We start from the raw sequence: 14,927 nt of genomic DNA, 5'->3' as shown, positions 1-14,927 counted from the left end.
CACTATGGAATTAACTTATATATAAATTATTATGGATTGTCATACAATGCTATGGTTTTCTCCTTTTTATCTCTCTGGAGGAGATGCTAATGTGAAGAGAGAAGAGTTAATCAAAACTGTCTCTATGTCCATTTCATGTCTTGAACTTTCTATCCCACATTGGCTAATAAGAAAAAAGGCTACTTGGGGCACCTGGGTGGCTCAGTGGGTTAAAGCCTCTGCCTTCCGCTCAGGTCATGATCCCAGGGTCCTGGGACCAAGTCCTGCATCCGGCTCTCTGCTCAGCAGGGACCCTGCTTCCTCCTCTCTCTCTCTCTCTGCCTGCCTCTCTGCCTACTTGTGATCTCTGTCTGTCAAATAAATCTTTAAAAAAAAAAAAAAGAAAAGAAAAAAGGCTACTTAATGGTCATGCATTTGCAAAAGCTATATAGCAAAAGCTATTGCAAAAGAAAGAGTTATGAATTTCCTTCCATTCTCTTCAACCTTTCTGGTCTCATACTTGTACCCTCACTTGGATGCATATATGGTCATTTATTCCCAAATATTCAACTATCAGTTGAATAGGTCTAGGTATTAGTTTCTTTTTATTATTAGTTTTACTTGGTTAGAAAATACCACTTTCTATTTTGTAGACCTAAGTCTTTCTTTGGCTGAATGAAGTTTTCTTCTCTTAAATCTTTGATTATTGGCTCTGTGTTTTTTTGTCACTCATCTGGAATACCCATTTCTCTTATGTTTTATTTTATTTTTTACTTTTTTAAAAGATTATTTATTTATTTATTTGACAGACAGAGATCACAAGTAGGCAAAGAGGCAGGCAGAGAGAGAGGAAGGGAAGCAGGCTCCCTGCCGTGCAGAGAGCCTAATGTGGGGCTCGATCCCAGGACCCTGAGATCATGACCTGAGCCGAAGGCAGGGGCTTTAACCCACTGAGCCACCCAGGCGCCCCTCTTATGTTTTATTTTTGTCAGTCTTCCATATCCATCATATTCCTCTTTTCTCTTCCCCTTTATTCTTTTTATTCCCCCTACCTGTTGGGGTAGAAAGTTTTAGGTATATCTGACCTGATTTTTCAACAATGTTCAATATTTTCAACTTCTTATTACTTGAATAAATCATTTGTTTTGCTGCTGCATTTTCATTTCCTTAAACAGCATTTCCCCCTTATTTGCCAACTCTATTCCAGTATCTGTCTCAGCCATCTCCCCTTTTATTTTATATTACATTGTTTTATCTTTCATCTCTTTTAGATTTTTTTTTTTACATTATAAAGGATGCAGAACAATTGTTTATATCTGTTTCTCTTACTTTGCTCTTGCTTTTTACATCTTGAATACTAAGTTTTTGTATCACATAGTATTTTTGTGGCACCTCTGTTCCTTTGTTTGCTTTGCCTCTTAGACTTATGTTTGGATGTTAATATCCTTGTCTCTGTAATTGGGGCACTTACCTCTAGATTGGATTCATGGCCTCTCTCTGGTTCATCTGACTAGAGGCTGCTCATGTTCTCCTCTTAGAGTCTAACAGAAGATCTGGTACATGGCCCTACAGCACTTTCTGGGGTATCGTCTAAAGTGGTTCTGCTAGCCTAAGGCGAGGTCACCTCATTTGGCGGCCTAGTTGTCTGATTTCTAGATGATCTAGCACAAGAAAGTTTCCTGCTCCCTGCAATTCTTCCAAACGCATAGTGCCGACTTTACATCTCTAGGTATAAACCACTCCTTATGCATTTCCATCCCCACTGGTGTTACACTGCCAAGAATTTCAGACCCAGAGTAAAGATAGGAAGCATGGGCTTTAGGTGAGTTGGACCAAATGATTAGAGCAATTGAGGCCTTGTGCAGCAAGGGAGCCTCCTTCTTTCATCTGGGCTTTGAAAATCCTTTTTTTTTTTTTTTTTTGTGCAAGTTTAAAGAAATCTCTTAAAATTGTTGTGTGGCTTTTCTATTTGGCCTCTATTGCCATTTTTTGTAATGAAAATTAAATCTTTTGGCCGTCTAGTGGACCACTGAGTAATATTCCTGAGTAATATTCCTGGAGCACTTACATTTGTATCGTGTGTGTGTGTGTGTGTGTGTGTGTGTGTGTGTGTGTGTTGCAGTGGGAAGGTGGGACAGGTGTGATGACGTGTTACTAGATTTTTGTCTCACCATACCTGTAATGCTCCCTCGCCTATTTTAAATGCTCGATACAGATTTGTTCAATGAGTAGATGAATGACTTAGTCTTCTTTGAGAATTTAAGTTAAACAACAATGCTTAACCATTTATTATTTTAATACTTAACCCCGGTAATACTTTTCTAATCAGATATCTTGCGAAATATGTCCTGGAAGTACCAGTTCCATAAAATGTTCTATGAATAAAGGGTTCCATGGACAAAGCATTTTGGGAGAAATGAAACTTTCTCATAGAAGTGCAATCAATATGTAAATGTATTAAGAGCTTCAAGAAGTCCTGGGTTAACAAAACCTGGTTAACTCTTTATAATTCAGGATATCCCAAACTTATTTGATCATAGAAACCTATTAATATCCCATAAAACACACTTTGGGAAATGCTGGTTTGAGTTTTGTTTTTTTCTGAACATCATAAAATACATAGTAGGCTTTTTCCATAAGTCAGATTTCTAATCTTTAGATCATGGAGAGATGTAAATTATGACTTAATATGATTAGAGTGTTCAGATTTAAATTAGGAATTTCTAACTCGGATTTTTTTTCTCATTTTGTATTTTCAAAAAAAAATCTTTTTTTTTTTTTTCCCAAGATTTTATGTATCTATTTGTCAGAGAGAGAGAGAGCATACAAGCAGGGGAAGCAACAGGCAGAGGGAGAAGCAGACTCTCCACTGAGCAGGGAATTGGATGTGGATCTCGATCCCAGGATTCTGGGATCCTGACTTGAGCTGAAGGCAGATGCTTTACCAACTGAGCCACCCAGGTGTCCTTCAGTAACTTTTTAAAATTGTATGTTACTTCAGCCATTAAATTAGTGTATTTAAGAAAAGGAGATAAATGTTTTATTGGTTCATAGAGTTGAAAGAACCTTCCACCCATGATAGGAAGCATTTCTAGATTTTCCCTGAGCTCAATAAAAGAGATAGTTGCCCTTTCTCACGATCCTGAAATTGCAGGTTAACCTAGAAGGAAACCTATAGTGGTGCAGCTTTTCTATCAAAATGGAATAACTGGAAGAAGTTGGAAAGCTGACTAATTTTATCTCACTTTCAGAGTATTAAGTCCTTTGCTGTAGTCCTCCTTTGTCTTTAAAATAATATCGGGCAAAAGCTCAACTTGTCTTTTTTCTTTTGCCTCCTCATCCTGTGGGATTCAGACATGGTTTTGTCGCTTACCCATTCGCTGACGGGTTAAGAAACCGACTTTTCTTTGGTTTTGTTTCAGCCACGAATGCTTCCTGTCTTGCTTTTCCTCCTCTCTCCGGCCAAATACTTTGTTTTCCCCTCATAGCTTTTACACCTAGTAGTTTTGTTTGACTCTGCTTTTTAAATTTACAGTTCAGATTGTACCAACGTAGGAGATATTTTTTAAAAGAAGTGCTGTGTTTTAGAGACCTTTTGGAGGTGGGTATTGGAAGGTGGTAATGAGAAGCGATGGTGGTAGAAAAGCCCAGTGAGTTTTCGGTTCCATGTTTTCCTTCTGGCTTATCACTCTGAGACAGTCAAGAATTTGGAGTGGGGGGACGCCTGGGTGGCTCAGTTGGTTGGACGACTGCCTTCGGCTCAGGTCATGATTCCGGAGTCCCGGGATCGAGTCCCGCATCAGGCTCCCAGCTCCATGGGGAGTCTGCTTTGCTCTCTGACCTTCTCCTCACTCATGCTCTCTCTCACTGTCTCTCTCTCAAATAAATAAATAAAATCTTTAAAAAAAAAAAAAAAAGAATTTGGAGTGGGTTTGTCCAGCAAGTTCTGAGTTCCAGTTCTTAGATTTTCCCTACAACAAAGTGTCATATTTTCATGCTTCCTTCTGAATAAGGCTTTCTGTGGACCTCTTCCTCTTGCTCCCTAAGATATCCTTTGTGAACCCAACCATCCCAGTACTTCTGTAATTTTAGAATTAGAAGTGATATCTAGAAACATTATTTGAACATTAAATACTATGAAAACAATATGACAAAAAAAATACCCTTTCCAAGAATTGACAGAGAAAATCTAAATAAAAGATAATCAACTGAGCAGTCATATTCACTGCAGTAAATGAAATTCTAACTTTCATTTTATCTTCCACAGACAAGCAACAGAAAGGTGAATTTTCAATAGATGGTTACAATGTCAGAATGAATAACACTCTTCGGAAGGATGGGAAGAAAGATTGCTGTTTTGAAATCTCTGCCCCTGATAAACGTATCTATCAGGTTGGAGTTTTTGTGTTGTTTGGAAATTAAGTTGATAAAACGTTTTGATGATTTCATTTATAAAGACATTAACGTCTTGTTAAAACAGATCTCCCTGACATGTTAATATTAATAAAAGATACTGATTTTATACAATGAACATTCATACAAGAAGAAATAGATTTTTTTAAAAAAAATTTCAGATTAGTTCAAGGGATATCTTCTCTCGAAAGAGAACAACGAATATATAATTTATCAACTACTTCACATGTTGCATTTTTTATCTATTTGAATAGCACTGCGTGATTTCTTAAAAGAATTACATTGCAGAAAGAGTAAAATTATCAAAAGAAAAATATCAGCTTGTTAATGCATATTGTATTGCTTAGGGTTGTGGGAGCAAATGAAGGTAAAAGCACATATCAGCTCTGTGATTCAGGAGCTCTCAGCCAGCATCAATATGGAATGTATGTTTAATAAGTTTTAAATATCTAAGATTGCAGTTGAAAGCCAGTTAATTAAGTTGTCAAGTAGTGTGTTGGAATCTGACAAGAACATTTTTAAGAAAACTGTACCCGGCAGTCTAAAGAAATTCATGGGTGTCTTCTAATTGTCAAGGGCAAATTTTGTTCATCAGTTCTGTCTTTGACATTGATGAAGAGAAGCAGCTTTTTTTTCCTGCACAGCTGCCAGCTGCTGATCAGAGTTTCAAATCCATCATCCTCTGCTTCAATTACGTAAATTTGTCTAAATTAACTGTACATTATAAGAAGCATCCTTGCAAGAAAAGTAGTACCAGACATGAAAAGAATTACTAATGGCCGTAAAGAAGTGATAAGAATGCGACATACCTTTCATTTCCATGTGGTGATTTTTCTTATTATTGTTTATTTTTTTATTAGTTCACAGCAGCTTCTCCCAAAGATGCCGAAGAATGGGTACAGCAGCTGAATTTTGTATTACAAGGTAAGAGCAATCAGTGGAACTAGTCACTGCAGTCTTTAAATATTGAATAACTGAGTGAATTTGGATTTTCATATATGGAACGTTAATGACTCCTATGAGAATGACCAAGTACCATGCTAGTCCTGATACAGACTGTTTACTTCAGATTTATTAAAGTGTTTTTTTTCTATAAGTACCAACTGGAAACTTTGCAATTCACATATTTATGTAATAATCAGTTTTGGAAAATGCTTCAAGTTAAGAATATAGCCTGTGACTCTGTTGGGCTGCAGCAGTTTAGAAAATAGGGTTTTGAAAACCTCTTTTGCATCCTTAAAAAATTTGCCTCATGCAACCTATTTTTCAGACATGGGATCTGATGTTATTCCTGAAGACGATGATGAAAGAGGAGAATTATATGATGATGTTGACCATCCCTTACCAACCAGCAGCCCACCAGCAAGCAGCCAACCCATTGATGATGAAATTTACGAAGAACTTCCAGGTATCTATCATCTGGTGATTCATTTAAGGATTTTTAGGGCTTCCCCCCCACCCCGCAATGTCATATGTCATCAAGTTGACAACTTGAATGGAAATGGTGAGCTGTTAAAAACACGGACAAAGAAAATCCTCAAAAACCTATTTTATGAAAAGGGTTCTGCTTGAGGTATTTCAAGCGAGTGGATGTACACTTATGAAAAGTGAGTGGAATGTTAAAATGGAGCAGATACAGTCCTAATCTCATGGGACTTTTGGCTCATTAGCATTGTTTATGCTACATAATTTTTTAATTAAAAAATTGACTTGCCTTACAGTTTTTTCCACCAACTCACACATCATCTTTTATTTATATATCTTGGAATTTCTATTAACCAGAAATTCTGTGCACTCCCCATATGTCAGCAACTTCTGCCTCATATATTCCTGTGGTTTATTGCATTGCTGTGGTGTATTGCATTGTCTTGGAGGAATATTGTTGCACCATAAACAAAGGCCTTTTGAGGCTTGAAGTTTTCTCACTTGATATTTTATCATCAGTGCGAACAAGTTTTCTTATTCTACATTTTCTGCAATTGTTTAGCGTTAATATGCCTTAGTATCTGTTCTGTAGCATAAGATTAATTGTCTATTAGCTATTTGATTTGTATTTTTGAGGGTTAAGCTAAAACAGAATAGGTATCACGGACTTAGGATACCTAGAATATGAACACATTCAGGGAATCATTGCATTACTAATACGGTAGGTTGAAATGAGCTTTTTTCTGTCTATTAAAAAAATCAATAGAGAAGAAAGAGGGATTAAGAGCAATGTGAGATTTAACCAACATCTCATGCAGAGAAGTTATTTTTCTCTGAATAGAATGACTTTTTTAAAGGATTTTATTTATTTATTTGAGAGAAAGAGCATGAGCAGAGTAAGGGGCAGAGGGAGAAGACTCCCGGCTGAGCAGGGAACCTGACTGTGGGGCTTGATCCTGGGACTGATGGGATTATACCCGAGCCATGGGCAGACACTTACCTGACTGAGCCACCCAGGCGCCCTGAATAGAATGATTGGACAACGTAGTATAAACCTTTAAAACTGATTTAAAAAATACTCAGAATGTTCCAAATTAACATACAGATACGATACAATTTTCAATGAAGTCAGTAGAGATAGTAATAAAAAGCACAAGGATTTTGGAGTCAAAAAATTTAAATTCTGGCTGTCCCATGTACCAGCGCAATGACCTTAAAAGTTTTCTTTTCTTTAGCCTATCATTCTTTATCTTCATCTATAAAATTCTTCTTTTTTTCCATCACTAAAATGGGGATAATATCATGATGGAGGGAATGAGCTCTCAGCACAGTGCTTGAATCATGACAAGCCCACGAAAATTCTCACATCACCGTTATTGTTTTCATTATTGTATCTGGTAAATTCTTGCAAGGGCATATATGAAAGTATAAGAATGGTTTTCTAATCAATAAGAATTAATGAATGTAATGGTATTATAAATTCAGGCACTACAGAAACTACTGAAATATGCATCTACATATTGTTTTTCACTACCCTCGAAGATGATTAGTGTAAAAGCATAATTTTGTGGGGAATAGTATTTTAAAGGAGCTGTATGTTTATAGCTCCTTCCTTTCTGATTGGTCCTAGGGAAATGGCATCTGCCATAGCATTAGTTATCTTCGACTCAGGAAGAATATTTTCTGACTGCTTGGTTTTAGTTACACCCTATGGTTAGCCCATTTATTTTAGTTTTAAAAATGTTCAGAAGAGCTTGTGAGAATGTATAGTGAGGTAAAATGGAAGAAAGTAGGACCTTTGAACATATTACTCTCATACATCTTTTATTCCTTTAAAACCCTGCAGCGGATGGGTTATATTACAGTTGTTGGACTGACTGTTCTTTAAGTTCTGTGTTTCTTCAGCTTGACCATCCTCTCTCCACCACGCTGCCCCCCACCCTCCAAAAAACTATTGGTGAGGAATAAAGACTGAATATTCATAGTCCTCTTCCAAACAAAGGTCCAAGATTTTAAGTAGCTTAAAATCTTAAAAATATGATACATCTTTTATTTCCCTCACCACAGATGTTCTACTTCATCCCCACTCTTTTTTTTTTTTTTTTTTTTTTTTTGGCCTGAGGCCACATAATTGTTGGAAATAACTGGTTACTCTTTAAGTGGTCTTACTTCTTGCTGAGGTTCTGGAAGAAATCTAAGCTGCTCTGGGATTCCTTGCCCCTCCCTGCCTGGGATCCCAGTTGCCGTACAAAGTGATTGAGCTTTGATAGAGCCTGCTCCCGTGCCCCTGGGAAGGAGGCTGGGGTAGGCAGCTGTGGAATGTCTCCTTCTTTCTTCCCTAGTGTCCGTGAGAGCCGCTTCAACACCTGCACAGTTCAAGTCTGTTGAGGCTGAGCCAGTCACTACAGAGGGGATTTTTCTTTCTTTCTCTCTCTCTCTCTTTTTTTTTTTTTTAAAAAGACTTTATTTATTTATTTGACAGATATCACAAGTAGGCAGAGAGGCAGGCAGCGAGAGAGGAGGAAGCAGGCTCCCTGCTGAGCAGAGAGCCCGCTGCGGGGCTTGATCTCAAGACCCTGAGATCACAACGTGAGCTGAAGGCAGAGGTTTAACCCACTGAGCCACCCAGGCACCCCCGGAGGGGATTTTTCTTAGTGGAAGTCCTCAAGTTGTCTCTCAGACAAATACTGTTGAGGTTTTGTTTAACAAAATATCCAAAACTAGGAAGTCACTTTTCTTTCTTTAGAGAAGGATCTCTCATTCAGGGTAAGCATGGAGGGAGCTGCTTCCACTTCCCTGAGAGACGAATATAGTTTTGAGAGGAGGGGGAGGAAAGTGAAAGAGCAGAGAACACATTCAGAAACTGTTGGTATTTTTCCAGTTCTTTGTAAAGAGCTACATATCTCTGAGGTCTGACTGGTGAAATTCCAAGAATGAATTAATACTACGACAATTTTCTGTCCATTCTATATAGTCGAAAACCAAACCTCTTCGTTGGAAGATGAAGCATACAAATGTGTTTGAAGGAAAATCTAAGTATTCAACGTGTTACTTTAAGTCACAGAGTTCTTTTTCTGAGAAACTAAAGCTCTTATTCTAATAAATAAGTATTTTTGAATGTAAATAAACTTTCAGTGTTGAAGTCTCAGTAATAAGAAGGGAACATTGTTTAAAAAATCATATTATGAAATATCCCTGGAAACATGTTGAATTCTCTGGGAGTGTGAATGTTTTCCTTGTGATTGTTTTTCAGGGAGGGTCTTCAAACTTGATAACGGTCGTTTCTCTTTAATTTCTTGTTCATTAATTTTTAAGTAGCTTCGCCAAAGAATAAGAGTATGTTTGTAAGACTTCTCTGTGCGTAGGGGATTTATGCATATGTGCAGAAGAGAGGAAAGCGTGCCATTTCTGGGGAAAGGCGTCTGGCTTTTCTTCAGATACACTAACGCTTTGACATCTTTAATGTCTTGGCGCCTCTTTGCCTGGCCCACTCAGGTTTGCTCTCACAGTGACATTACTGTGGCATATTTGTGTTGGCATGACTTGTATGTTGATCAAAGTGTGTCATACAGTTTTGTAACAGTCCTGAGTTCATTTGGCTTCACCCAAATTTCCAAAGTTGGTGCTCGTTTTTTCACTAGAAATATGGAAGAACGGTTTTGTATGATTTTTGATTCTTTTTTAAAAAAGATATTTATTTATTTATTTGACAGACAGAAATCACAAGTAGGCAGAGAGGCAGGCAGAGAGAGGGGGAGGCAGGCTACCTGCGGAGCAGAGAGCCCGATGTGGGGCTTGATCCCAGGACCTTAGGATCATGACCTGAGCCAAAGGCAGAGGCTTTAACCCACTGAGCCACCCAGGTGCCCAGATGCCCCTGATTTTTGAATCTTGAAAGAGGACAGCAGTTCTTGGGGAATGGCTGCAGAAATCAGCCTAGCATGCTTTTCTGGTGACCGTGTCACTTGATTTCTCCCCCGACTTTAAAGTCAGGAAATTGTGCAGCAACAACAATAAGCCTTTTTAAAGAGATAGACTGAATAGAATCAGCCTCGTAACAAGAGTAGTAGTAACTGCCCGTTAGCCTCTTAAATCTCCAGCTTTCAGGGGAATTGCATCTGAAACTCTTCTGCCAAGTAGACTGGAAGACAGGGCAACATGAAACAGGAGGACAAATTTCTAATTCCATTAACCTATTTTTTAAGTGTTAATTCATTTTTTTCCCCCCATGATGACAGACTGAATTATTCTGAGCCAGAAACAAAGGATATTTTTATCCTTTGGTCATTCAAATATATTTTAAATGAATTCATTCAAAGTGTCTGTGTCAGAAATGGAATGTAAAGTAAAATGCAGCTGTAAATTTCTTTTTCGATGAAAACTACTATTACATGTAAAAAAGAACAGCATTCCATTCCTTAAATTTGAAGCAGTCTCCAGCAAGTGGACACGAATGCTGACTTAATCAGAGAGTGATCGCAACCCCCCTCAAAATACATTTTAGCTTTTTTCCCTACTGAATCATCATCGTTTGTATTACCAGGTTACTATCAAGATTACAGGGGCCTCCGCAGTGTCTTTGTTAATATCAGTGGTTGGTCCTGGTTTCACGAAAGAATTTTTCTCATACCTTCTTTGGAATGTAGTGGAAAGATGCCAGTTGACTTTCACAGAACCACATACATTCAGCATTTAACATTGTTTGTTCAGGTAGCCTGCTGGCAGGCATCTTTTTTTTTTTTTTTTTTAAACTCTGGTACTGAATTGTGAAGTTATTAAGTGTGGTGACCCAGTACCTTATATACAGTATTATAAACATTTTTTTCCCAAGTAGATAACTAGATTAGAGTTAAATTTGCTGTGGTTTCAGTTCTGAACTCTGCCAAGAGGGTTATCTGAAACTCTAGAAAATAAGGGAACTGTTTATAAATGAGGGTCCTGGCACACATCTAATTGTTCATATTTTTATCGTTGCTGAATATAAATGTGATTTGAATGCTGTTTATGTTGCCTGTTGCATTACATGGCATGGAGCTTTGGAATTGTGCCTGTCACGTAGCTTTTCTCTGTCATTGGCATTGCAAATGAATTCATTCCCAGAGATTGTTTGACACATATTAAGACCCAAAATACCTGTGTATGTGCGAAAAACATCGGTCTATTGGTAGAGAGATAGCCTAACCCATTTTTACAACTTGGTATAAAAGTGGGTGGTTTTCAACCATCAGAAATTTTGGCCTTCAGGCCAAATCATTTAACGATTTAGTGTTTGGAGGCATTTTTCTTTGGTCGCCACACCTGTGTGTATGTTACAAATGTTTGGTGGGTAGAGGCCAGGGTGCTATTGAACATCGTATAGGACACAGGACAGCCCCCCCCCCCCCACAACAGAGGATTATCTGACCCCACATATCAGTAGTGGTGAGGTTGAAAAACTGTGCACAGGAATGCAATAAATAGCTTTTGGTTTATCACCTTTTTAACTGTATCTCTGGAATGGTGAAAACCCATACCCATGCTCCATATGCGTTTATTTTTGTGGACAAAACAAAAGCTTTCTTATGTTGATAAAACTAGGGTTACATTCAGTGGTTCTCGATCATATGGGACAAGCTGGACTTGCCTGTCACTCTTCCCTTCAAGGGCTTGAATTTCTGTCAGTCTTAGAGGAATGAGGAAACCATGAAAGATGAGAAAGGAAAGAAGCAGTTCCTCTTGTTGCATGAGCACAATCTGTGAAGGAAGAGCCTTTCTTGCTACTTGTATGTGTGTATCTTTCTTGTACAGAGGCATGGCTTCTAATATCCTGAGGTTCCTCTGCTTCGACCAAAGGGAGACCAGTGGGTGAGGGGTGTCTTCTGAAAGGGAGTCAGGGTGCCAGGGAGAACGCTGCCTCCAGCAGTGCCAGGCCCGTCTGAAATTTGACGCCTATGGGACTTCTCTCCCTTCTCCCTACTTGGGCACTCTTGATCCCTTGTGTCTCTTTATATCCTTCTATATACACCCTTTTCACATCTCCTGAGTGTGTTGTATTGGCTTTCTTGATACAGGAACACCGTCTTCCCGGGAATCGTGTCAGAGCTACTGTGATGCCTCTCAGACCGTCCTCCCCTTGCCCTCTTCCTATCCATCTGAGGCTTCTCTTCCGGCTCCCCTGCACACACAGAATGCCTTTCTCTATACCTGTGGCCAGTTAATTTGTGGTGCTAGAGAGCAAGGACTTTGGAGGCAGACATATATTTGAATCCCAGTTCTGCCGCTTATTTGATACTTTATTTATTTTTTAATTTAATTAATTTTTTTTCAGTGCTCCAAGATTCATTGTTTATGTGCCACACCCAGTGCTCCATGCAATACGTGCCCTCCACAATGCCCACCACCAGGCTCCCCCATTCCCCCATCCCCACCCCTCCAAAACCCTCAGTTTGTTTCTCAGAGTCCACAGTCTCTCGTGGTTCCTCTTTCCCTCCTATTTCCCCCAACTCCCTTCTCTCTCGGTACTTTAGCCAGAAAAAAGTGAGCACAGGGGAAGTGGCGATGGAAGGAACAAGAGCGGACAGAGACGCAGGTGAAATAGGTCTGCAGTGTTAACTACAGATTAGGTTTAAACGAGCCTTTTCTTTTAATTTAAAAAAGAAGTAAAACCAAATTTAGCTAAAAATTGAGAAGTTCAGCTGGGGCAAGAGGGAGGAGGAGGGAGTGAATGCATGCTAAATGTTCCAGAGGAGAGAAGAGAGAAATCCTGGGAAGTGCCGTCTTTGTTAGGAAACGCATGTTCAATTTCCAAGTGAGTACTAAATAAATAGGAATGCAATCGTGAAGTTCCCAAAGCAGCCGAGGGGAAATAAAAGATTTTTTTTTTTAAAGATTTTATTTATTTGAGAGAGAATGAGAGAGGGGTTGGGAGAGAGAGCACAAGTGCCTCAGAGGGGAGGGGCAGAGGGAGAGGGAGAAGCAGTAACTGAGTACTTGATCTTTTCACACCAAGCAATCTCGAGAGTTCTTTCAAGATCGAGCTTCTCATCACCTTTGTATTGGCCTTTTCAAGCGGAGTCGTCATCCTACAGATAGGACTCACTTCCCAAGTAGAATATAAACACATCGAGGCTGCTTTCGTTTCTAATTCCTCCATGATTTCAGGGGATAGAATATGATAAAGTTTGTCGGAGATTCACAAAAATGTATTTGCTTCTTTAGGTCCCAGAAAAAGAAACACACACACACACACACACACACACACATCCCCAGACCCACATGAACACACGCACCCGCAGAGCCAGACTGTGTCGAGAGATCATCAAGGCTCCACTATTTTGCAGATAGGTCAGCTGGGAATATCAGCTTCCTAAGAGGACCCAGCTGCTTACTTTAAAGCAATGATTAATAAGAATGGACAAGTTCAACAAAATGTCAGTGATAAATATAAGCACTCTTCATATCTGGCCTCGGCGAGGGCTACACATTGAATAAATGCAAGCCTTTAAGAAAGTGGGAAAAGATCCAGTCTAACTTAAAATTTTACTTTGATTTTATTTCAGATAAGACATCTTCTGTGGATTTCCCCCTCTTTATTAGAACTCCATTAGAATTTCTGCCAAGAAATAGCCACTCCTTACAGCTAGGTCTCTGTTGGCCCCTTTGTTTCTTATTACAGGAGTTGAGATGGGGCAGGCGGTTTTTCTCACAGACAAATAAGGAAATTCAGTTGCATAGTGGCATTCTGAGCTCTCTTTGGAACCAGACCCTAAACTTCTTGGCTTCTTGTCTGGGCCTCTTTCCATATTCCTGATCCTGGTGCAAGGAAGTACAGCCTCCCTCTGCTTCTCTTTAAAAGCATGACGATGCATGGGGGAGCCATTGTTTCCTTACCTGCTTACTCATTAACCTTTGGCAATTGGACTGTATTCCTTTTTTTAAAAAAATTTTTATTATTTTTTTTATTATATTCAGCTAGCCGTTGTATAGAACACCTTTAATTTTTGATGTAGCATTCAGTGGTTCCTGAGTTGGGTAGAACACCCAGTGCTCATCACATCATGTGCCCTCCTTAATGCCCGTCACCTTGTTACTGCGTCCCCCTCCCCCCAAACCCTGTTTGTTTCCGGGCTCCATTGTCTCTCATGGTTCGTCTCCCTTCTCCCTGACCCCTGAGCTAAAACGGCCTCCTCAGAGAACTGGTATGGTCCCAGTTATTAGTTTCTGTCCTCAAATTCACCTCCAGAAGTTTTGTTTTGCTGGCCACCTCTTTCTTCTTGAAACTGTCTCCTCTGGCTTTTGCCATCTTGTTTTCCTGTTATATGTAATATTTATAAATAAGTATCTCCATGCCGTTTTTAGATTGCCTCATTTCCTGATGCTTGCTGATCGTTTCAAATTACTTTTCTATTTATCCAACATTTCTTTAATAGTGGAGCTTTTTGCTATTTGTACTTTGTTCTCTCATTATACATTCATTTTATAATGCATTCAGTTAATAGATTCAACAAATATTTATTGAAAGCCCATTACCTACCAGGTTCTGTTCTAGCTGTTGAGGGTTTAGGCATTAAAAAAAAAAAAAAAAAAACTGTCTCTAATAAGATAATTACCGATTGTAGTTAAGTGCTACGAAGATGAGGGGAAGATGTGAAAGGAGTAATTGTTTTATAGTCTGTGGTCGAGGAAGAGGTGACATTTAAACTGAAACTTGGATAAAACTGGTAAAAGCAAAAAGGCCAACGGAAGCACCCTCTAGACACAGGGAACAGGGGCAAAGACCCCAAGAGAACCAGAGCCAGAAAGAACCAGAGCCAGAAAGAACCAGAAAGGAGGGCCACAGGTAGCCACTCAGAGAGAGATTAGAGTGGGATTGAAGAAGTAGGCAAAGTAAAACATCTAGACTAATATCTAAACCTTTAGAGCAAAGTAAAATGTCTTCACTGAGTAGCTAGTTCATTGAAACAATAATGGTTAACAATAATGGTTATCAGGGACGCCTGGGTGGCTCAGTTGGTTAAGCAGCTGCCTTCAGCTCAGGTCATGATCCCAGCGTCCTGGGATCGAGTCCCACATCGGGCTCCTTGCTCCGCAGGGAGCCTGCTTCTCCCTCTGACTCTGCCTTCCACTCTGTC

The 14,927-nt window shown here is 39.2% G+C and overlaps 1 protein-coding gene across 4 annotated transcripts in view; it reads left to right on the top strand.

Annotated features, from left to right (window-relative positions):
- Positions 1–14,927, top strand: part of SKAP2 (src kinase associated phosphoprotein 2) — a 190,708-nt gene that overhangs the window by 130,477 nt on the left and 45,304 nt on the right. For all 4 annotated transcript variants that reach the window (XM_059171411.1, XM_059171410.1, XM_059171408.1 and 1 more), the window contains exons 7-9: positions 4,247–4,371; positions 5,253–5,316; positions 5,663–5,800. In XM_059171411.1, the coding sequence (XP_059027394.1) occupies positions 4,247–4,371; positions 5,253–5,316; positions 5,663–5,800 (327 nt within the window). The remainder of the gene's footprint in view (positions 1–4,246; positions 4,372–5,252; positions 5,317–5,662; positions 5,801–14,927) is intronic.

The sequence above is a fragment of the Mustela lutreola genome, chromosome 4 (assembly GCF_030435805.1).
Source record: "Mustela lutreola isolate mMusLut2 chromosome 4, mMusLut2.pri, whole genome shotgun sequence".
NCBI classification, from domain to species: Eukaryota; Metazoa; Chordata; class Mammalia; order Carnivora; family Mustelidae; genus Mustela; species Mustela lutreola.
The sequence above is the reverse complement of the archived record's forward strand: the minus strand, read 5'-3'. Positions and strand labels throughout refer to the sequence as shown.